Here is a 23,012-nt window from a genome sequence, read left to right on the forward strand (position 1 = left end):
GGTAGCCTCCAAGATTAGTTCCTTGAATGCTTCCCATTTTGAGTTTGCTGTTGGTAACATCATCAGTTGGTCCCACTGTATAGAATTTAAATACTGTCTCAGACCATCATAGTCGCCTTTACGAAAACAAAAACCCTTCCCTTTACCTCTGATGGTAGTTACCTCCTTGAGTAAATCCCACTTCAACACACTGTGATCACTGCCACCTAGTGGTTCATTTATCTGCAGGTTCTTAATGCATGAAGAATCACTACTGATAATCAGATCAAGAGTATTGCTCCCTCTTGTTGCCTCACGAACATGCTGATGTAGAAAACAATCATCCAATAAATCCACAAAAGCCTTGCTAGTGTGCGAGTGACCAACCCACAAATTCCAGTCAATATCTGGGAAATTAAAGTCCCCCATTATAAGACTCTCTGATTTACTGGCCCACTCTATTTCCCTGTACAATATCTTATTATACTCATCAGAGTCATTAGGCCTATAGCACACTCCTACTCTCAATGTTGATTTCCCTATGCTTATGTCACACCAAACTGACTCGACGCTGCCCTGTCCATCGATGTCGACTGGCTTCACTTCCTTGGACTTTATGTGTTTCTTAATTAATAGCATAACCCCTCCTCCCCTCCTGTCCTGTCTATCCTTTCTATACACATTGTATTCCCCAAATTCCAGTTCCGCATTACTTATATCTGTGTGACACCACGTCTCTGATATCCCAACAATATCTGCCTTTGATGTTTTGAGCAATACCTCAAATTCATCAAATTTATTTACCAAACTCCTAGCATTGGTGTACACGCAGGTATACATGCACCTGTTTCTATTCTTAGCTACCCTAACACAACCCATGTGTTTACTTGTACCGCAATGACTACCAGCAGTCTCTGAAATATCCTGCATCTTGTTTTTCAGACTTCTGCTCATTTCAATAGAAGCAGTGCAAGAATCACTTCCACCTCTGCCACTGGCTACTGTTAATCTATTAGTCCTTGTATCCCCCCCAACTAGCAGTTTTCAGACCCACCTAACACTGCCTCGACAGCATCAGCAAAAATTCTTGCACCCTTTCTATTTAAGTGTATCCCATCCCTGTAGAAGCAATCTCTCCTGTTAACAAGTACAGTCCAGGCTGAAAAAAATTCTACTCCTTGAGCCTTGCACAATCCCTCCAGGACCGAATTGATCGACAAGGTTCTCATCATATACTCCCTCCTATCGTGTCTGGGCAGAATTGCAGACACTTTCAAGTTCAACCCTAATTCACGGCTTTTTTTCAACAGTGACCTGTACTTGCTAAGTAATTCCGCCGGTCTCCTACTCTTAATATCATTAGTGCCAACGTGTACAACTATATTCTTGTAATGCCAAACAACACGAGGTTGGGAATAGCCATAAGATAAAGGTTCCAGTGGAGAAGAGACAATCACCAAGTTGTGGTCTGAAGTGCCTAAAGGACCTCTCACTTCGAACGTGTACTTAGAAGGGTTGTTTGTGAGAAAAAGATCAAGCGTATCAGCTGTATGATTAGGATTGTCCGGTATTCTTGTAGGTAAATGAACAATCTGTGCAAGACTGGTTAATAACTGCTTTACAATTGTTGCAAGCTTTGGTGTAGGCAGAAAATGAAACTGAAGAATTAGAAACAAGCCAATTACAATATGCAACATTCTTCTCTTGAACAGCCTTAGCACATTTATTGGAAAACCAAGGTTTAGATAAAGGACGAGATTTTAAAGTGCAGTGTGGGATAAAGGATTCCATTCCTGCAAGAATAATTTCACTGACACGATCTGAGCAAACATTGACATCAGAACTTTTGAAACAGTAATCCGACCAAGGAAAAGCAGAAAAGAAGTCTCACAGGTTATCCCATTTTGCATTCTTGTAATGCCAAACAACACGAGGTTGGGAATAACCATAAGATAAAGGTTCCATTGGAGAAGAGACAATCACCAAGTTGTGATCTGAAGTGCCTAACTGACCTCTCACTTCGACCGCGTACTTAGAAGGGTTGTTTGTGAGAAAAAGATCAAGCATATCAGCAGTATGATTAGGATTGTCCGGTATTCTTGTAGGTAAATGAACAATCTGTGCAAGATCATTAGTAATTGCAAAAGCCTCTCAGCATCTCGACCAGCAGGGTCGGTGTGACTAGAAAACGGAAGCCAGCTGGAGTTGTGAACATTAAAATCACCAAGGAAAATTACCTCACTGTTAGGAAAGTTGGACTGGAGAAAGTCAAGTTGCAAAGAGCGGAAGTCAAAGAGCTCCAAGTGATTAGTGGAGTTGGGAGAACGGTAGAGACAACAGATGAATTTGACACAATGAGGTAGAGAGATTTTAAGCCAGAGAAGATCAAAGAGAGGAAATTCCAAATTTCCAAGTCTCTGACAGGGAATATCAGAACAGACATATGCACAAGTACCACCTTTGAGGCAAAAATAATCATACAGCGAATAATTTGGGCATCTGAGATGAGCAGTAGTTGAATCAACTGATAACTGAGATTCTGTCAGAAAAAGTACATGGGGTTTGGCAGACTGCAAGTGGAAATGGACGTCGTTGAGATTAGAATTGAGACCACGTATAGTTGTGAAATGAATTAGGAAGTGCTTGGGAGGTTTAGATCTTTTCGCAGATAAGCTTGCTCTATTAGTTTGACAATTCATGGTGTATTCAATAGTAAGAAAAAGTGGGTGGGACATGCTGTATGAAGTAATGAAATTTTTGGATATGTCATACACATGGTAATAATATATCCAGATCCTTGACATAACGTGGCCTCGACAATGCTCCCCGCATACACACTAATCGGACTCCCTCCAGTCACTATCTGGCAGAGTAGAGGTAGCAAGATTATACACTAGCTGATCCAGGAGCCTCCTAGAGACTTACCAATAGGTTCGGTCCGGTGTACTAACTAGCAGCCGGCCTGCGAACACCGTTTTAGAGCTGTACCCTCGAAATGTAAGGAATATTGGATCTCACCACGATGTTCATCATAACCTCAAAAGTCATCAATCATACTGCATGATGGAAGAGATGGGGAAGGGTTGACTGGAACTTAGCTCTAGAGACTAAACTTGGGTTCCTCCACTTCAAGCCTCCAATAAGCAAAGTGGTGGTATTGCACCGGTTGATCAGAGTTATCTACCACCTAGTACTGCCTGGTAACATAGAGGGGCGGCGTTCCTCCATGTGGTGTGGGCGCCACACCTCGATCCCTGCTTACGTTGGTTCACACCTGTATGGTCACCCACCATGTACTTGTGCATGGAGTTATACCCAGGATTACTAACAGCTCCACCATCGTGAGGGTGCAAGCAGAGGATTTGGCTGTCACAGACTGTCCGGACTTTGCCGAAATTGGGTCAACTTGACATGAGTGTTATCCGAATATCAGTTCCATCAGCGTTTTAGACTCACAGGTAGCAAGCACAGCTCGTTTGGCATATCTGAGAGAATGTCTGTGACAACCTCAAGGACCCAATGATTGTATTTATGCACCAAGTAATATGGCAAGCAAAGCAACTTGGGTTAGGCAAATTAACATTTCCAGATCCCACTCTTTTACTGATCACAAATTAGTGATGATGGACCTTCCACTGTTTGCAACAGTTGATCATTGAAGAGGCACCTGGCCCTTAAATCCGGCTCCTTTACAGAGTGTCTTGCACAATATTAAGTGTCTAACACATGACTTGGTACAATATAATTATTGGACATGCGAAGTCCGGAAAAATTTTAAACTGGCAAATAAGGTCAGCTTTCCAACAATTAGCGAGCAAAAAAGGTGTGGAAAACAGGGAAAGATTAAGACACCTTTATGAAGTATGGCGAGTATTAAAATATTGTCATGATGAAGTGGGGGTGCAAAGAGTACAAAATGAAATGTGTTAACCTCTGTTTTTTTTTTCAAACAATTCAGTAGAACACAGGCACGTAGCTGTCTTATTCAGCAGATTCAATCAGGCTCACATCAATATCATACCACCAATGATATTATTGAGTGCTTTACAGATGCTTATAAACATATATGCAGCATTTCTAGGACCAGCTTTACCAGTAAGCTGGGAACTACCTTTATTCTGTGCTGGTCATCGACAGGAGCATGATCAACCAATCTCTTTGAAAGAAGTATCACTAGTTTTATGAGAAATGAAAGGAGGAAAAGTGCCAGGTCCAGATGGACTGATAATAAAATTCTATAAAAAATTTTGGAACGAGATTGGACCAATTTTGGCTATAATATTCTTGGAATTCTTCACTATGGACAAAGTCCCGAAAGACTTTTTAGAGGCTCAAACTGTATTTTTAAAAAAATAGGGTAAAATGGACAAGGAAGTTGGAAATTGGACGCAAGTATCGCTATTTAAGATATGCTGATTAAGGATCTCCCGGCTTACATTGGTTTTGATCTTGGCTCTGTCAAAATTAATGCCTTAGCATTTACTGATGATCTCGTCCTAGCTGCATCAATGGCCTCCGGACTTCAAAGTTTATTAGATCGTGCAGCTCGATTTTTCTGGAAGAGTGGACTTCAGGTGAATATCTCTAAGTCCTGGACTGTCCTTGGTCCCTTCTGGTAAAGACAAAAAAGCTGAAGGCGATTGACTGTAGCTTCTTCATGTGACTGTTGCCTTCCAGGCGACAATATAACATCTACATGGCAGTACCTTGGTGTGGAGTTCACTCATCAGATAGGGTGACGGCTGGTGCCTCCTTGGTTGATCTGTTGGGGAAACTTAAAACTGCTCCTTTGAAACCTCAGCAGAGGCTTTTCATCCTCAGGATCTATTTAATACCTTGGCAATATAATAGTCTGGTCCTAGGGAAAGTAACAGCTTCTAAACTTAATGGTCTAGATTCCCAAGTGAGGTCATCAGTCAAGCAATGACTTCACCTACCCTATGATACAGTCACTGTGTATATTTGTGCTGACATCATAGGGGGGGGGTCTTGGAATTCTGTTCCTTAGATGGACCATCCCCCTCCTGAAAAGAAATAGGCTGGAGAAGCTACAGTTTTCCCCTTTGGTTTTGACTAGAGAACTAGCTAACTCTGTTCATATACAAAACGAGTTAAGTAACATCAAGAGGCTGCAATGTGATGGTAGTGTCTTACTTGAAAGAAAGGTATTGCTAAAGGGGTGGTGGAGCCATCTCTTGCATGCAGAGCTGGAACTAGGCAATCCTATGCCTGGGGCAAAAGTATTATAAATATGGCTCCATTATATGAAGGTAGTCAATCTTTCAGTAGCATAACTAGGGTCGTCGATGCACGGGAGCAACATATCATCCTAACACCCCTGATAGTGATAGATAATTCCTGAAGCTCAGCGCCCTGGAGATATTCCCCTTTTCCACCCCCTTGCTACGCCTCTGCAATCTTTATGAATTTATAAAAATTACTATTACAGCGGTCTACGATTTGTGTATATTTATTAATATATATTTAAATAATACAGTGAATATAACAAAACAAAAATATCAAAGAAAAAGAAACAAATATTCGTTTATATCTACAGAGAATTTAATTCTATATAAACTATAAAGAAAGTATGTATAACTACAAAGAAATTAGAAAACCATATAGTTTATGTTTATACAGCGTGTCTCAAAAATATTGGTACAAACGTTTAGGGGAAGTAGGTAACATCTAATGGAATGTGAATCGCATAGGAACCCATACCCGGAAACGTCACAGGAAAGTTAGTAGCAGAGGCACAAGAAGCAGAAATGACACAAGACAGTAATTAGTGGCAAACATTTATTTGACATAATATTAACAATGGAGTACAAGATGGATGCATTCCATGATGTTACAACAGATGCTCGAAGGTTCCACCATGAGATGTGATGCATGTGTGACACCAACACAGCATGGATTGGCGGACACGGTCGAACACACCTGGAGTTTCTTTGACAGTAGCAGCAGTGCAGACGAGTCTCGCCACGAGATCCATTTCCGTCTCCACAGGCGATTCATACATGATAGATTTGAGGAACCCCCCCCCACAGAAAGAAATCAAGGCTCGATTAATCAGGTGAGCGTGGGGGCCAGGCAATGGGTCCACCATGGCCAATTCAACGACGCCAAAAATTCCTGTTCAAATGGTCACGAACACACCTTTCATAATGGGCAGGCGCCCCATCATGTTGAAACCAAATGTTGCATCTCACATTTGCTGGAACATCGTCGAGTAACCCTGGTAGAACTTGTTCAAGAAAGATCCGATATTTAGCTGACTTCATGCGGGATGGTAACAGGTATGGGCCGACTAAGCAGTCACCGACCATACCTGCCCACCATTTATTGTGAAGCGATGTTGTGCTGCATGAGGGGGGGTGCACACCATGTGGGTTGTCGTGAGCCCACACATGAGCATTGTGCTGATTGAATAAGCCTTCCTGAGTGAAATAAGCCTCATCTGTGAACAAAACATAGGCTGGAAAATTCAAGTCTTGAACACTGTTTTTTGGAGAAACCACTGCGCAGAATCCATACGTGCAGGATGATCTTGGGGGAGCAGTAACTGAACCCTTTGGAGATGAAAGGGGTGTAAGGAATCGTCATGCCAGACATGCTGTACACTGCAGCGAGACACTCCTAAGGCAGAGGCAACGGCACGCGTAGGCGCCTCCGTAGCCAGGTGGGAAGAAGCAGCAGTATGTAGCACATGCTTCTTGATTAAACCGGGGTTCGAGTCCGTCACCACCAAATACGGAGGATGCGTAAAGGTCAGGGAATGACCAGCGCATATTCCCGCCCGGAGCAATATGGCCTTAGTTGCCAATTCTCCTAAAAACCTAACAACGGCACGCGTGTGCTGGTAGTAGGATTATTCTGGACGGCATTCAACGCACTTTCTTCCATGGTGATAGTTCACGTCGAACGTGGTCTGCCTGCACTACTCTTGTTACCTCTAAATGACCCATAATCCCACAAATTTTGATGCACATGCGCAAATAAACGGTGGTCCGGTACATGTCTGTCTGGGAAGCGTTCTCCATAAATTCGTTGAGCGGCTCGTCCATTGCCCCTGCTAATCCATACACTAGGTGCATGTCTGGCAGCTCACAGTTCGTATATCGATGCATGGTCTTCGTGCGGCGACTACCGCGCCCGTCTACCGACTTATGATGACATTTCCGGTTATGGGTTCCTATGCAATTCATATTCCTTTAGATGTTACATACCTCCCCTAAACGTTTGTACCAATATTTTTGAGACACTCTGTATATCTAGTATAAAATCATAGAAACAAAATATTGCAAAATATAGTACTCTTAGCATAATAACATAAACTAAAAATATGCAATGAAGGTGTATTATTTTAATTGAATTTTTCTCGCTTTGAAGCACCTTTCACAAGATGCTGCTGTTACAGGCAGAGTAAGAAAAATTCATAATGCTATTTCTATATTTGGATAAGATTCTATTAGACAATACTCATGAATGAACTGAAGAAGTTGTAAAGGGGTTACAAATTTTATATCCTGCAGAATTGTTAAAACATGATTTTTCAAATATCTGTTGAAATATCTCATGCATTTAAATCTTTGCTGTATTTTAATGCAAGATCGGAAGCAGCCTTCTGCAAGTCAGATTTATTAATTAAAGAAAGTGAAGTTCCAAATATAAAATCAAAATATGAAGAAATAGTATTCAGTTTTTCAAATCTAATTCTTAAGCTTTTCATAAGAAGATCCAAAACATATACAAAATTATTGTTTGGCAGATAAATTTAAATCATCTGAAGATTTGTAAAGTGTCATTCTTTTTTGTTTCTTCTGTTTTCATCTGGAAATGTAACTGGTATATCCATTTTTTCTGCTGTGGTAGCAGCACATCCAAAAATATCTTGAAATTCACTTTCCTGTATTTCTTCTTGGAGATTTGTTATCAGTCCGCTTATTAATCAGGAAGAGTTACATATGTAAAGCTGTGTAACTTGTATTGCTTTATTTACAGTCAATATTATGAATGATTTTATTCCATATAGCCAATATTCATAAAAATGGATAGTCTACTTGTAAAAGCAGACAGAGAAATACTATCAGTATTTCTCTATTTCTATACTATCAGTAGTTCTGCATTTGCAGACGTATCTTCAATATTAATTAAGACTTTGTGAACTTTTGTTATTTTTAAGAACAAAGATTTTATAGCTTGTTCTTTGGACGACCATCTTGTATCTGTATGTCCTTTAAGTGAAATCTTCAAAGTATCCATTAAAACTTATCATCCCAGACATTACTGACGCTGCATGTACACCAGCTAAATTAAGACTATGTGCCGAACATGGTACAAATGTGGCAAATTCATTTTTTTTTATCATTATTGCCTGTATGCTTTATATTTTACCGCCATATTGGCCCCATTATCGTATCCCTGCCCCCTTACATTTTTAATGTCAAGCCCATCCTTTTCTAATTTGGCAAGAATTTCTGTCGCCAATCCAATGGCAGCCTTTTCTTTACTTTTTATAAAATCAACAAAACTCTCTTCTATTGATATTTTTCCGTCAATAATTTGCACATATCTAATTATTTGGGACATTTGTTCTAATGTGATAAATTGGGTGTGCAATTAGTTAACAAGGAGAAGTACAATACTTAGCTTTTTTTAATTTTTGAAATAATACTGGCCCTAATTTCATTTCCAATTAATCATATAAATTAGTCTTGAATTTTATGCGAGAAATAATTCACAGTTCCTTTATGATGATTTGAAATTTGTTCTGCTAGTTCTTTATTATATTGACTTATAACTTCAATGATATTCCAGCTTTCAGATTCCCAACTATCTCATTTGAACTTCTTAATACACGACTATTTTTTTCACAAAATAATAGTGTCCAGAATAATTTTTAAAATTCTTCTCCATTTTTCTTTCTCTGATAAAATAGCTTTTTGTAGAGCATCAACAATAAGTTCAGAATTGTTTAGATCCTTTTCCATTGATTTCCATTTTAGAAAGTGTTCATGGTGTTTTAACAAATTTTCTTGATTTAGAATTCATCTATATAAGTGTTTCCAAGAGGAAAAGGCTGTCTGTGACTAGTGAAGACACATTGCCAGTATTTTTATTAGTTCCAAATAAAATGCATGGAAAACAATACAAATATTTAGTTACTTTGGAGTAAATCAGGCAATTTCTGTCTAAAATTCACCATTAGGAAGTTTTTTTTTCAAACCATCAATAGAAAATCGACGTCTGTCCTCGGATAAAGAATAACAAAATCGTCATCTTTGCCTTGATCCATTCCATTTTCTATTAAAAAACATCTTATTTTGTCAGAAATATTTGATGGCCAAGATGTGGGATTATCTAAGTTCAGCATGATATAATTATTATTTTCATTTTTTTAATCTGAGGGGACTCGTACTCTGACTCAGTTTTCTTGTCATTTTCAGACTCAGTTTTCTTGTCATTTTCAGACTCAGTTTTCTTGTCATTTTCAGACTCAGTTTTCTTGTCATTTTCAGACTCAGTTTTCTTGTCATTTTCAGAATTAATATTATTATGTTATAACCTCTGTTTTGCTACAATGTTCTTCAGCTTCAAGAATTGTGGCTAACAGTGTTTTCTTTATTGTGGTCAGTGACCTCCACTGGCCCAAACCAGTTTTGAAAATTATCTGACAGTTTCTTTGCTTCTTGCGCCCTCAACTTCTTCTTCTTTTGAAATTTTGCCCCACTTGGTCATTTGGAAATCTTATTCTTACTTATAAATTTTAAATTTTTAAAGATTTTTTATTTTAATTAAAATTAGAGCACAGCCAAATAAATAATATTGTTTATTGTAGGCATGTAGACTAAATGAAACAATTTTTAAAAATGCTGTTTTTTTTAAACAGCATTTTAAAAAATGGTTTCATTCTAGTCTACATTAACAGCATTTTAAAAAATTGTTTTATTCAGGCATATGCACAAATTGAAATTAAAAAAAGACAAACTCGATAATACATTATTTGAAATAGGAGTTTGCTCACAATCTGCATTTTTGTAGTATATAAAAGTATTTTAACAAGGAAAATGTTCTGCTCAAAAAATTAACATGGGGAACTCTTTACTCAAAAAATTTAACAAGAACTGCTCCCTCCCAATTTCATTACTGTCTAAATTCATTTTGAAAATGAGACAAAAATCGAATTATAAAACATATACTTTAAATAACTAATAATTACATATAATGTTATAACCTATAAAAATAAAATATATGGTTACAGTTCAACTAAAGGAAATCAAAATACATAAAAGAAAGGTTTGTTGATAACAATTTATTAAAACTTACTTTTTTAATGTGGAGATGAAACAACTGAATAACTAGATTTGAATTACACTTTTATTTCTTTTAATCTGCGACTACTCACACTTGAGCATTTTTACAATTCAAGCAAAATATAATTGCGAACTCGCCAACTGGCTAAGCACTGGAGGACAAACCAAAAAGCTCAGAGGTGTGACATCACAAAATGGGCCATACTTTATAGAAGTTTGTAATTGGAGTTCTCTGTTATTTTCGAAATTTGTAAAACACTTCCTCCCTGATATTTTTTCCATAAGTGATTATAAATCCGAAATTTATAATTTTTTTTACTCTCACAAAAATTTCTGGAATCATAAGTAACACATACAAAGATAACGCAGTAGTTCTTTTAATAAAATTTTTATTTTTATTTTAAACGAAGAACACGAAGTTGACCAGAAGCTATTATCCGTGTCGGGAATACGCCTTAATCTTTTGACTGGCTATAGAAAGAAGTTGACTAGCATGACTTCTTGGTATGTGGAAAAGGTGGCTGCATACGTTTTATATTCCACTTAGATTGTGGAATGGTAATCCCTTTATCCCTTAATTTGCACTTTCTAATTGCTTAAATTGCCTAAAGGCCAAAGGTGGAAACAGCCTACAAAGTTAAGTCTCTCATAATCTGTTCATTATATTGAAATTTTCTTCATTCTACAGAAACTTTTAAATGTAATTAACAAAAGGAATTAAAAATATTTGCTATAAAGAAGTTCGTTAAACACAGGTCCGACTGTAATTAAATCAAAAATGAAGCAATTTTAAAATATATAACTGGTCGAATGTGCCCTTAAAATGCTGCACCTGGGGCTGGTGCCCCACTTGCCCCACTCTAGTTCCAGTTCTGCTCATGCATCCTTCGATGGCACTTGCTTACGTGAATCAGGAAAATTCTGATCTTGGCATCGATGGGTGGGCGATGGAACCAAGTTGTTGTCTAGTCATGCATATATAGACCTTATAAGAACAAGGATTAATGCTCTTCCTACCCTCTCTGGAACGTCAAGAGGACATAGTATGGAGAGGATATTCAGGGCTGGATGCATTGCGGTTGAGTCACTCACCCATATTTTCCAGAGGTGCTTTCGTATGCATGGTTTACGCGTCAAGCACCATGATGCAATTGTAAGCATAGTCAAAATATACTTTGCCAGAAGGGTTGGGTGGTCCAAAAGGAGCCCCAGTATCAAACTACAGAAGGAGCCCCAATATCAAACTACAGAAACCTGACCTTCTGTGTGCAAGAAATGGTTTACTGTTCCTTCTCGATGTCCATATAGTAGGCACAGGGCAACATTTTGAGACCTGTCATTGTATGAAGAAAAATAAATATAACAATAACTTAAGTCTCAAAGAAACAACGCAGGCTATTGTCTGTACAGTAACCTTATTGTCTCTACAGTAATCTTATCATATAAGGGTGTCTGGTGCAAGACTTCGACATTAGTACTTCAATCAATGGGCATTACCACTGCAGATTTAAGATAATTGCAGTCAGGGCACTTCAGGAGACGTTGAATTGCTGGGGCTCATCAGCGAGTGACCATGGTCTGCTGTCGGTGTGACCTTTCATGTTGGTAGGTTGGAACGCACCTGTGTAACTGATAAACATTCTCCGAGAAATAAGGGAATAAATTAATAATAAAAAAAAAGATTATAAATTGTATGCTAAAATATTGAATGCTCACCTTAAAAGGCAACTAGGGTCCATTATTAGTGCTCACCAGACATATGGGAGTTCCAGGAAGATCTGTGGTGTCTAATCTTTTTTTTTCTTAAGAGATTTACAACCCTACTATAAGCGGAAATTCTATAGCATTGTTTTAGCAGTTCTTGACCTAGAAAAAGCCTTTGATAAGCTCTCTCATAACTATTTGCAGAACTTATTACACACAGTTCAGACTGGCTCTCTGTTGAGGGCAGCTATCGTCAGCCTATACAAATGGGCGAAGACCACCATACTGATCAATGAGTATAGTTCAGGCAAAATAAAATTAGAGTGTGGGGTTATGCAGGACTGCCCACCAAGCCCTGCACTCTTTTCAGTGGCGCTAGAGCCCATACTTTGGTAGTTAACTAAATCTAGAAATATCAGAAGAATTCATCTCCCAGAACCACATCCTAATTGTAAATTGTAAACACCGATGATGTTATTCTAACAGTAACTTATGGCATTTTGCTACAGGAAGCACTAGATCTCTTCAGTTACTTTAGCCTGCGTAGTGGACTGTCTTAACAAGAGCAAGATATAATGTAGACAATAGGGAATCGAGGCCCCACTACACTTAGCAGTGGGCCTCTCTTTTTCAGTTAGTCACGTTACCATTCTGGGGCTACCCTTTGCTAAACCCCAGGGGCTCACATCTGGTGAGTAGGGGCTTGGCACACCCAGGGTCCCGAGCTGAATATCATCATTCTTCTCTTTCTTGGTGATTCCTTTCTACTTCTGTCTCTCTCTCTCTCAGGGTAACTCAGGAATTTTTTTTTTTGCTGGTGCAGCACAAGCCTCAGGCTTCCTTGCACCATATGGCCAATAATAATAAATAATAATAAAAAATAATAATAATAAATGTCCATTAATAACAACCCGACAATTACTGGACTCATGGGAAAATTCTATTGATCAGTGGAATCTTTTTAGGTGTCGAGCATACTGGCCCTACAGTAGAAATCATACCACCTTTTTATAAGCTGGTTATTAAATATTTACAGCAGCTGTCTCTTGGTCTAGATATGGGGAGAAAACTTAAAGTTGCAGAAATATACTGTAAGCTGTTTGATATGAACACACTACCAGTGCAAATTTCCCGTGCCTGGTTTGGACAAGACATAACCCAGATGTTCAGTAATCTTCACAATCACATAGGGTATGCATCACAAAGTGATTTGTTTTGAGGGTGATGCATGGGCATCTGCCAGTTGAGGTGAACAAAGCCAAATTTTGGGGCTACTCAAATACTGAGTGTCTATATTGCAAGGAGTGTAAGACAGTATTGTTTTCCTGTCTCATCCAATGCTTTCAGGTTATTGTTTATAAGAGTATGGGGATAGCGTGTTTATTGAAAGAACGTATTGTTTTTGCAGTTTCCTGCTCCTGTCTCCAGAGCTACACAAATCCTGTTTCTCATAAATGAAGGGAAGTATCAGGCATGGAAGATTAGAAAGAAAAAAGTAGGGGAAACTTTCACAGATGTGGCTAAGTATGGTCTTCAATCTATGCACGTGCTATCAGAAGGTTTTTGATGTTAGAACTATTACAACTAGTGGAACGAAGATTTCTACAACAGTGGTGTTATCTCACACCTCTTTGTTGTTTAGTAGACCATAAAATTTATTTGCAGCTTAAGTGGTAAAGTTTAGCATAGGTTATAAACTGTGGGCACAATAATTTTGTTAACTTAGTTTTAAAAGGGATAGGGACCAAGCTGGCTGCAGGCATGTGGTCTCTCTCCCACATATGTGGCAGCCTGTCTGAAAAAGGTCATGTGTAAAGTCAGAAGAGTGAAAGAGATGATGACCTTAGAAATCATGCAGGTCAGTCCAACTCCAGGCAGCTGCTGATCCAGTAGTCACATGGACTGGGCCCTCTTTCATGGAGTGAATCTGAGTGAGATTGGGACAAGTAACCCTATTGGGCCTGAAATTAATGCAATGGGTGTGAGTGAAGAGTGGATTGAGGTAGCTGCCCCTTTCTGTTTCGAACAGCAGGTTTTATCTTTTTTATTTACTATTCCCCTTTTTTACTTATTTTTCGCCTTTTTCTCAAGTCTAATAGGGGCAGAAAGTGTGGCTAATGTTTCTATATGCCCTATCCATATGGAAACAGTGCCGTCTGGGTGGTGGCATCCACTGAGAATAAGTAACAGTAAGTCTTCTCCATTGGTGAAGCATTACTTATTCAAGGTAGTGAAATATCATGGCAACTTGTTGTGAAGGTATTCACAATGTGAGATATAATGTTATTTTTGGATTATTACCGCCCAAATGCAGTACTTTACATTTATCAATGTTAAACATTAATTGCCATTTTCATTTCATTTGCTAATTTATTCAGAACTTGTTGGAGTAGCACAGCCTTGTTGTTGTCATTAAATCCTCTGTCCACTGTTGCATCATCAGGAAACACTGAGGATAAACATGATATGCCTATATCACTATCATTAATAAATATAAAAAACAGTTGTCCATGAAAAGTATGGCCATTAATAACCTCTGTGTCTTCTGCCATTCAACCATTCTTCTATGCATAGCAATAATTTGCTCCCAATGCCACACTGTCTTAATTTGCACTGAATAGTATCAAAAGGTTCATTAAAATCTGAGCAAACAAAGTCAAAATTGGCTTTTTTTTATTTATTTTTTTTTATATGCCAGTTCTTTGTGCCTACCTCATAATAACTAATTGGGCTTGTCAATTGAGATCTCTCCTTAACAAATCCATGCTGTGATTTCCATATAACTTTGTTCATGTGTAGATAATCCTGATTTATTTCTTCAATTATAGACTCTCCATGTTTATCAGTATTTACAAATATTTGGCTTCTGTATCTAACAAATATATTTTGATGATGTATAAGCAGCACACAGAAACAATGGATAGAAATAAATTGAATGTAATGATTTTTATAAATATATTGTATTTGTCCTATAAATATGACAATGGGCATTAATGGATTAATAATACTTCTAACAGTATGTTTTGTTTTTGTTAATTCTAGAAATTATATTGAATTAATAATACTTCTAACAGTATGTTTTGTTTTTGTTAATTCTAGAAATTATATTGAATTAATAATACTTCCAGCAGTATGTTTTGTTTTTGTTAATTCTAGAAATTATATTGAATTATATGTTGCTTTTTTTTTTTTTTGAAAGTTTTATTTTATTATCATAATTTTGTCTAGGTAGTGAATTATGTAGCCAATGACTTGGAACGCTTGTTTGATGCTGCCATGAATGGTGTTTTGGCATTTGCTACCCCCTTAATGTTTGTGCTTACTACAGTTTATACCTGCCTATATCTTGGTCCATGGGCATTGTTTGGTAGCTTTATAATTTTGCTCTTTTATCCTATTATGGTAAGTGGATTGTATTGTAGCATTTATATCTATTATATTATAGCAGTTTCTAAATTTTAAGAACCCAAAATTAGTAGCATTATCTTATTTTATGACTAATGTTCAAGCAATGAATTGTTTACAAGTGTCCAGGAAATTAATTTCATCATATCTCTTTATTTGTTAAGTCCTGTGATCTGAAAGGTCACACTGGATTATTGATCATGAAAATGCTGAAGTAAATGGGGCAGAAGTCTTGTGCTTGAGAACTATAGAACATTATTGTACAGGTAGAGCATAGCCTAATTTTGTAAGTAATAATGATCAGACTCCTGGAAGAAGGAGAAGAGGAAGACCTAGGAGAACATGGATGGATGGAGTACAGGAGTGCATGACAACCTGAGGTTTAACTGACCAAGACACCTTGAACTGAACTTTATGGTGGGAAAAAATTTCTACCAAAAAATAACTTGTAGGCTGAGGAAACCCGTTGTAAATGGAAACACTCCTCTTGAAGAAGTAATGATCAAATTAGGTTTATTGCTTAATGTATCAATCTCATGTTGTGAAGTACACTGAGCTGGCTTTGCATTAGCAAACCTCCCCCATGTAGGAATGGACTGGTCTGAGATGCTGGTGAAAGACTCAAATTCTGGAATAACTGAGTTCGTAGTTTTCACACATGGCGACCAGTTTTGACTGTCTGTGAGGAAGAATGAGTCAGTATTGAGATCTTTCAGACTTTGAATGTGGAATGATTGAGGGGGCATGACATGCAGATGCCAGAACCTTGACAACTGCTGACATAGTTAAGTGCTCCTGTTCTTTGGTGTCATGGGTCTACTGTGACTGGTTCAATGGCAGCTGAACAATCAGCCAAAGGGCACACCTGGGACAGCCACTTGTGACCAATGCCCATGGTGAGCATTGTCAGAGGCGTAGCTAGGTTTTTGGCATCCTTGGCAAATTCGTGGCTACGTGCCTTTTTACAATAATTGGTAAAATCATCGTAAAAAGGCATGGAAATAAAATTATAATAAATAATAATAAAACTTCTGTACCAGGTACATAATGTGTCCTGCCGCTAGCATATTTAACGTGTTTTACATTTAAGAGTCATCAGCAGGCGTTAAAAGCATTTTAATTTTCAGATATTAATAAAATTCATGGATTCAATAATATAATAGTGTATTTATTTTATTAATAATAATTACATATCAGTTATTGAAAGTACTGGTCTGTGACGACTAAAGTAGGATATGCCTCATCTCATAGCACAGCAGTGGCACACCACGCACAGCACAGCACACCAGCCAAGCTAATCACACAATACAATGTAGGAATAGCAAGTCCAATAATCCACATAGACTATGCTCTGGACATTAGCTCATATGGGCTATAACAGTTGACAGCTGTAATGGGTACCGATGTTCATTGCAAGATACAAGAAAACGCACCTTGCATGGGCACATCAGCAGCAACACTGGATCACCAACATATGGAAATATGTCACCTGGTATGATGAATCCCATTTCCAATTCCATCATGCTAATGGGCATATCTGCATTTAAAGAAAGCAACATGAGGCCATGGTACCTAGATGCACTGTTGGTGTTTGAGAAGTGGTGATATTATGATTTTGGGGACTGTTTTTGTGGCATGCCTTGGGTCCTCTGATGGTCCTCTATCATCGCTGACCAAATATATCCCTTCATGATCACAGTGTATCCAAACAACTTCGATGTCTATAGACAAGACAGTGCATCATGCCACAAGGCCCAGTAGGTTACTAACTGGTTTCAGGAACATGGCAATGAATTCTCCATCCTCTCACGGCCTCCAAGCTCACCTAACCTCAACCTGATTGAGCATGTTTTAGACCACTAGGTGGCAGTGATAACAGTGTGCTGAAGTGGGATTTACTCAAAGAGGTAACTACCATCAGGAGTAAAGGGAAGGGTTATTGCTTTCGTAAAGGCGACTACGATGGTCAGAGACAGTATTTAAATTCTATACAGTGGGACCAACTGATGATGTTACCAACAGCAAAATCAAAATGCGAAGCATTCAAAGAACTTCTCTTGGAAGCTTTACATACCAAATAAGAAATATTGTTCAAGGTTTAGGCCAAAATGGATGTCAGATGAACTAATGAGACATATGGCAGAGAAGAAAAATGCATGGGATACATATAAATTAACGCGTGACCCAGAAGCCTATGATAGATATAAGTTGATCTGTAACCAAGTTACAAAGGAGGTTAGGCAGGCGAAGGCAGATTACGAGAAATCTTTGGCAAGGGATGCAAAGAAAAACAGCAAAGAGTTCTTTACTTATGTAAACTCTAGAAGGAAGGGGATGATTCAGATTGGTCAACTTGATATCGATGGTTCAACTGTTGATGATCCTGCTCAGGTAGCTAACAAACTAAATGAATATTTTGCATTGACATTCACACATGAGGAGTTATTCAGTGAGGGGAATGCCAGAGGTGTATTCAACTCTGGCAGTAAGCTAGATAATCTTGTAATAACTGAGAGTAAAGTGGAGGAGAAATTGTTGAAGATAAACACAAGAAAGGCACTTGGGGTGGATGGGATCTATCCAGTTATATTAAAGAAGGCAGCAAAGGAAGTAAGCAAACCTTTAGCCATAATTATGAGAGCTTCCTTGGACTCAGGGCAGGTACCCACAGACTGGAGATGTGCAAATGTGACCCCAATTCACAAAGGAGGATCAAAGACCGACAAAAGTAATTATAGACCTGTGAGTTTAACTTCTGTTCCAGGAAAATTAATGGAGGCACTGGTTAAAGAAGCACTGCAGGATCATTTAGACAAGACTTCAGTTATAGCTCGGACACAGCATGGTTTTGTTAAGGGGAAGTCTTGCCTGATCAACTTGATTGGATACTATGATGCAGGGAATAACTTTGATATTATATACTTGGATCTTAGAAAGGCTTTTGATACTGTTGCACATGGCAGACTGCTGCACAAATTGGAGCAGTGTGGCATTGGAGGCAAATTGCTGCTATGGATAAAGAGGTGGTTGAGGGGGAGAAGACAGAGAGTGGTAATCAATGGACACTGCTCATCGTGGACTAATGTTATTAGCCCAACACTGAACCCTGAGTCCCTCAGGGTTCAGTGTTGGGTCCATTATTGTTTTCTGTATTTATAAATAATATTGATGATGGTATATCAAGCTTAATGTCCAAGTTTGCAGACGATACAAAGGTTGGCAAGGTTGTCAAGAACACTACTGATGCTATGCTGTTGCTACAGGATCTGGAAAGGTTGAGCAGATGGGCTGAGAGGTGGCAAATGAAGTTTAATATTGACAAATGTAAAGTACTACATATGGGAAACAGCAACCCCAGAGCAATGTATCAACTCTGTGATACTACACTGACAGTGGTAGAGAATGAAAAGGACCTGGGGGTAATAGTGCAGGCAGATATGAAGTTCTCTGAGCAGTGCAGACAGGCTGCAAGAGTAGCTCATGGTGTCTTATCAATGATATACAGGAATTTTTCTAGCAGGGATAAGGAGGTGATTATTCCCTTGTATAAGGCAATGGTCAGGCCACACCTTGAGTACTGTATACAGGTCTGGAGGCTTCATTTCAAGAAGGATGTAGAGCTGCTGGAATGAGTACAGAGAAGGGCAACGAGATTAGTGAATGGAACAAAGGGTTGCTCTTATGAAGAAAGGCTTAAGATTTGCAAATTATAGTTTCTGGAGACTAGGCACCGGCGAGGTGATCTGATAGAGGTGTATAAAACGTTGAATGGTTTGAGCATGCTCAATGCTGATGGGATTCTGCCTCTTGCTCAGAATAATCACCTGAGAGGGTATAAATTCAAACTGAGGAAAGACAGATGTAGGATAGATGTGTGGAAATTTGCCTTTAGCCAGCAGGTAGTTGGTTGATGGAACAGCTCAGCTGGACAGGTATTTCGAACTAATGGAGGGGTAAAGTGGAAGTTTTTTTTTTTTTTTTTTTTTTGGCTGATGCTGCATAAGCTTGCTTTCTTGCATCATATGCCTCTGCTAATGCTAATACTGGAAAAGGACATTCAATGCTATGACTAATGACTTGACAATGCATGGGCATTACTAGGCATATTGTGCAACACATGGGAGCACAGGACACCCTACAACACCTTGTGGAGTCCATGCGAATACATGTACAAGCCTATAATGTGCAAAAGGAGACCTCATGAGGCATTAGGTAGGTGTTGCTAATTCAAAGCCAATGTGTTTGTTCCAATTTTTTTAATCACCATACCGTATTACATATTGTGGATATATCTCATTACTGAATTGTTCAAGCCTTCTTGGTGCCTACTTACCTACAATGAGGCTCCAGAAAGGGCCAAAGCTGCAGTATGGGCAATGGCATACACTTTAAATAAATGCAATATACTTCATCCTTGGAGGAATATTTTGTTATTTAGAGTAACACAATACTGAGGCAACTTGTAGTGAATTATGAAATTAATAAGAGTGGGGATCTACTGTTTCAGGCCATGTTTTCTAGTCTCACATTTATTTCTCTTTTCTGCCTGCAAACTATTTGCTGTTTTCTATTCTGTCAGAGGCCTATTTTGATTTTTTTTTTGTTTTTATGACCCTAAATTGGTATGGGTAATTACATACACATAATATTTTTGTTTGTGAGTTTGTTGAACATGCATGGGTTCATGATTATGAGACTTCCACTATGGCTAGCTCAGTAGAGTGAATTTTTTGGTGGAATTTAAAAATAACATTTACCTTTGTACCTAAATGCTTTTAAATACTAATTTCTTATTTTGACCCGATTGTTTAGTAATTGGGTCAGACTTATCACTCTTAATTGGGGTCATAAAACAGAGCACTAAGTCAATCTGTTTTAAATAGGGGAGATTTATCTGTAGGAAATAATGTAAATTATTTTAACTGGTTGGTGTGACCAACATTCCCGGTTGATTTTAAGGCACTGTTTTTCTGTATAACAATATTAAGTGTAGCAGAAACATTTACACCTTTAAATACATAAATTATACAATAAAACATAAATACAGTATATGTGCAACAAAATTCCAGGTAAATTACCGTATAGATTGATTTAATTTCATTTCTGCCTTTGCACCATTCGGAGGTGAAACTACCATCCCGCCAACTCTGCTACCAGGAGAAAGGGAGAATAGCTGGTTTGGCATAGTTATTAAAGATTACATGGAGTGGACCAGAATTTATAGTTTTTGCCTCTGTCTCATTCCAAGGTTTTTTTCATTGTTCTTTACTATGGTTCTGATGGTAGATTCTATATATAAATCAAACGTTTTGCACAGGTCAGTCTGGTGCTCTCCTAAATCCAGTCTTTTTAGCATGTCCAGTTTTGTTTCTAATGACAAGCTTTTCTGATAGCTTTTCACCTGCTTTGTGTTATTTGCACTTGCTGACTCACTTGATTGCTTGAGCCCATTAAAAAAAAAAAACAACAACAACATTGGAACTTCTTATGTGACTGATTTTAGTTTATCTGTAGAGCAAACTAAAATCAATCACATGGACACAAAACATACATATAAACATTATGTAAGCCAAAACTAAATAAACAGGAGCACCACTCAGCATTGCAGAGTGGTGCTCCTGTGCAGCTAAAAACAACTCCCTGGCACACTATGACAGGATCTAAGAAGTATCATAAAACAACATTTCAGTAAACTTCAGTTAATTAGAATCCCCAGGTATTCACTCCCTCTACATTACTTTAATTTTTCATTACTTAACATTATGTGAAAAAATTTTCTATAGAATTAATAACCAAACACCATTCAGTATTCTAGTTCTCAGCAAAAACCAAGTTTAAAAGCAATATTATTTTCAATAATAAATTTCTATCATTTCAATGGTATTTAGATAAAGGGTGGCAGTAAGGGTGAATGGAAAAAATGGAGAATTGACAGGTATTGTAATTTTAACCCAAGTACCACTAATATTAAGGATGTATTAATATTTTACATATGATTTAACTGTAGATTATTTTCTATATGTTTTTTTAAAAATGGAATTGAACAGATATGGAGTATTATAATTATTTTTAATGACATTTAAAATTTTTTATGGTTTATATATATTGTACTTTTTGTGTTTTAATACATTAATACTAGGCTGTATTAACATTTTACATGTGATTTAACTGTAGACTATTTTCCATACAGTTTAAAAACTAAATTGAATAACAGATATGAATTATTATAATTATTTTTAATGATATTTTAATTTTTTATGATTTATATATATTGTACTTTTTTGTGTTATAATTAGCTCTCTTTATATATGTTTGAAGTATTGCTTATATAATAAAATCTTATTTACTTAATAAGGGAGGATTGGCAGCTTTGACCACCAAGTTAAGAAAAAAGGCTGTAAAGTATACAGATGAAAGGGTTCAATTGATGAACGAAGTTATTTCCAACATTAAGCTGATCAAAACATATGCATGGGAAACTCCCTTTGCAAAGAAAATTAAAGGTATCAAAAAAAGCATTGCTTATTTATTAAAAAAATGTTTTGAGTATGAGGGCTCTGTTCAAGCAAGACAGAGAATGATTTTTATGAAATAACTTATTGAAAGTTGTTACTTATCTTTTCAAAGAGTTTTTTTTCTGAACTTAATGCACTTAATCCTGACCTGTGGAACTAGTCAGGGGGGATGCTGTTGCTATTGCCATGTCTGTTATGTATTCCCATTGTGTTGACTAAAAGTGTAGGATTAAGAGATGTTATTATAGTATCAGTTGGTTCCTTGGACATTCTGGAATCCCTTGCTGTATTATCTCTATTTAACTTGGGTGAATTAGATCAGTAATTATTAATTTCTTATATATGTAGCTATCCACTATGCTTTGGGTAACTTATTGACTACCATTTCATTCATATGAAACTTGAAGTTACCTTATTGCTGAGCCAGTTTTTGTTGCTAGCTTCTCTGAACCTGAAAGATTTAGTGAATTTTCTCTGCTTTGTCATCATACTCATATAATTCCCATCCCATCACCTACACAGTGGCAGCTCGTGACTGATGTTTGGGAGTGCTGCACCTTAAAGTTACATTAAATTGCAGCCGACCGGGCTAGCCGAGTGGGTAAAGTACCTGCCCGGCAACCCAAAGGTCGCGGGTTCGATTCCCGCCTCAGGATTGGATCAAAGTACTGCAAAAACCTTGGGAGGTGCAATATGGCCACAGAAGCCGATGCGCCAACAACTACCAAATCAAAAAAAAAAAAAAAAAAAAAAAACATTAAATTGCCTTGGTTATAAGACATGTAGACATCTTCTTATTCCAGTCACATAGCTCTCTGAGGAGCTGTTGTGGCCACCAATAAATTCCTCCAACTGCATCTGTTGTGTACTATATGAGCAGCATCACAAAGTATCTTGCCCAGAAGTTCACTGATCCCATCCTTCCACCTAGTTGCAGGTCTTCCTCTGCACCTCTTCCCCTCGGTTTTTCCTTCCATTATATTCTTCAACAGAAAGTTTTTCCTTCTCACCAAAAAACGTGAGTTTTCTTTTGTTGATGCTATGAAGAATAATTTTAGGCTTGCCAATTTTATTCAATACCCACTAATTTGTT

General features: G+C 37.7%; 1 protein-coding gene across 1 annotated transcript in view; it reads left to right on the top strand.

Moving 5' to 3' along the window:
- Positions 1–23,012, top strand: part of LOC150074939 (ATP-binding cassette sub-family C member 5-like) — a gene marked incomplete at its 3' end in the record, with an annotated part of 377,014 nt that overhangs the window by 154,604 nt on the left and 199,398 nt on the right. Inside the window, 2 exon segments of the mRNA XM_090389388.1 lie at positions 15,228–15,401; positions 21,760–21,907. Coding sequence (XP_090245514.1) covers positions 15,228–15,401; positions 21,760–21,907 — 322 coding nt within the window.

Source organism: Mastigoproctus giganteus, unplaced genomic scaffold (assembly GCF_048544385.1).
Source record: "Mastigoproctus giganteus isolate SK-2022 unplaced genomic scaffold, ASM4854438v1 scaffold_15, whole genome shotgun sequence".
Lineage (NCBI taxonomy): Eukaryota > Metazoa > Arthropoda > Arachnida > Uropygi > Thelyphonidae > Mastigoproctus > Mastigoproctus giganteus.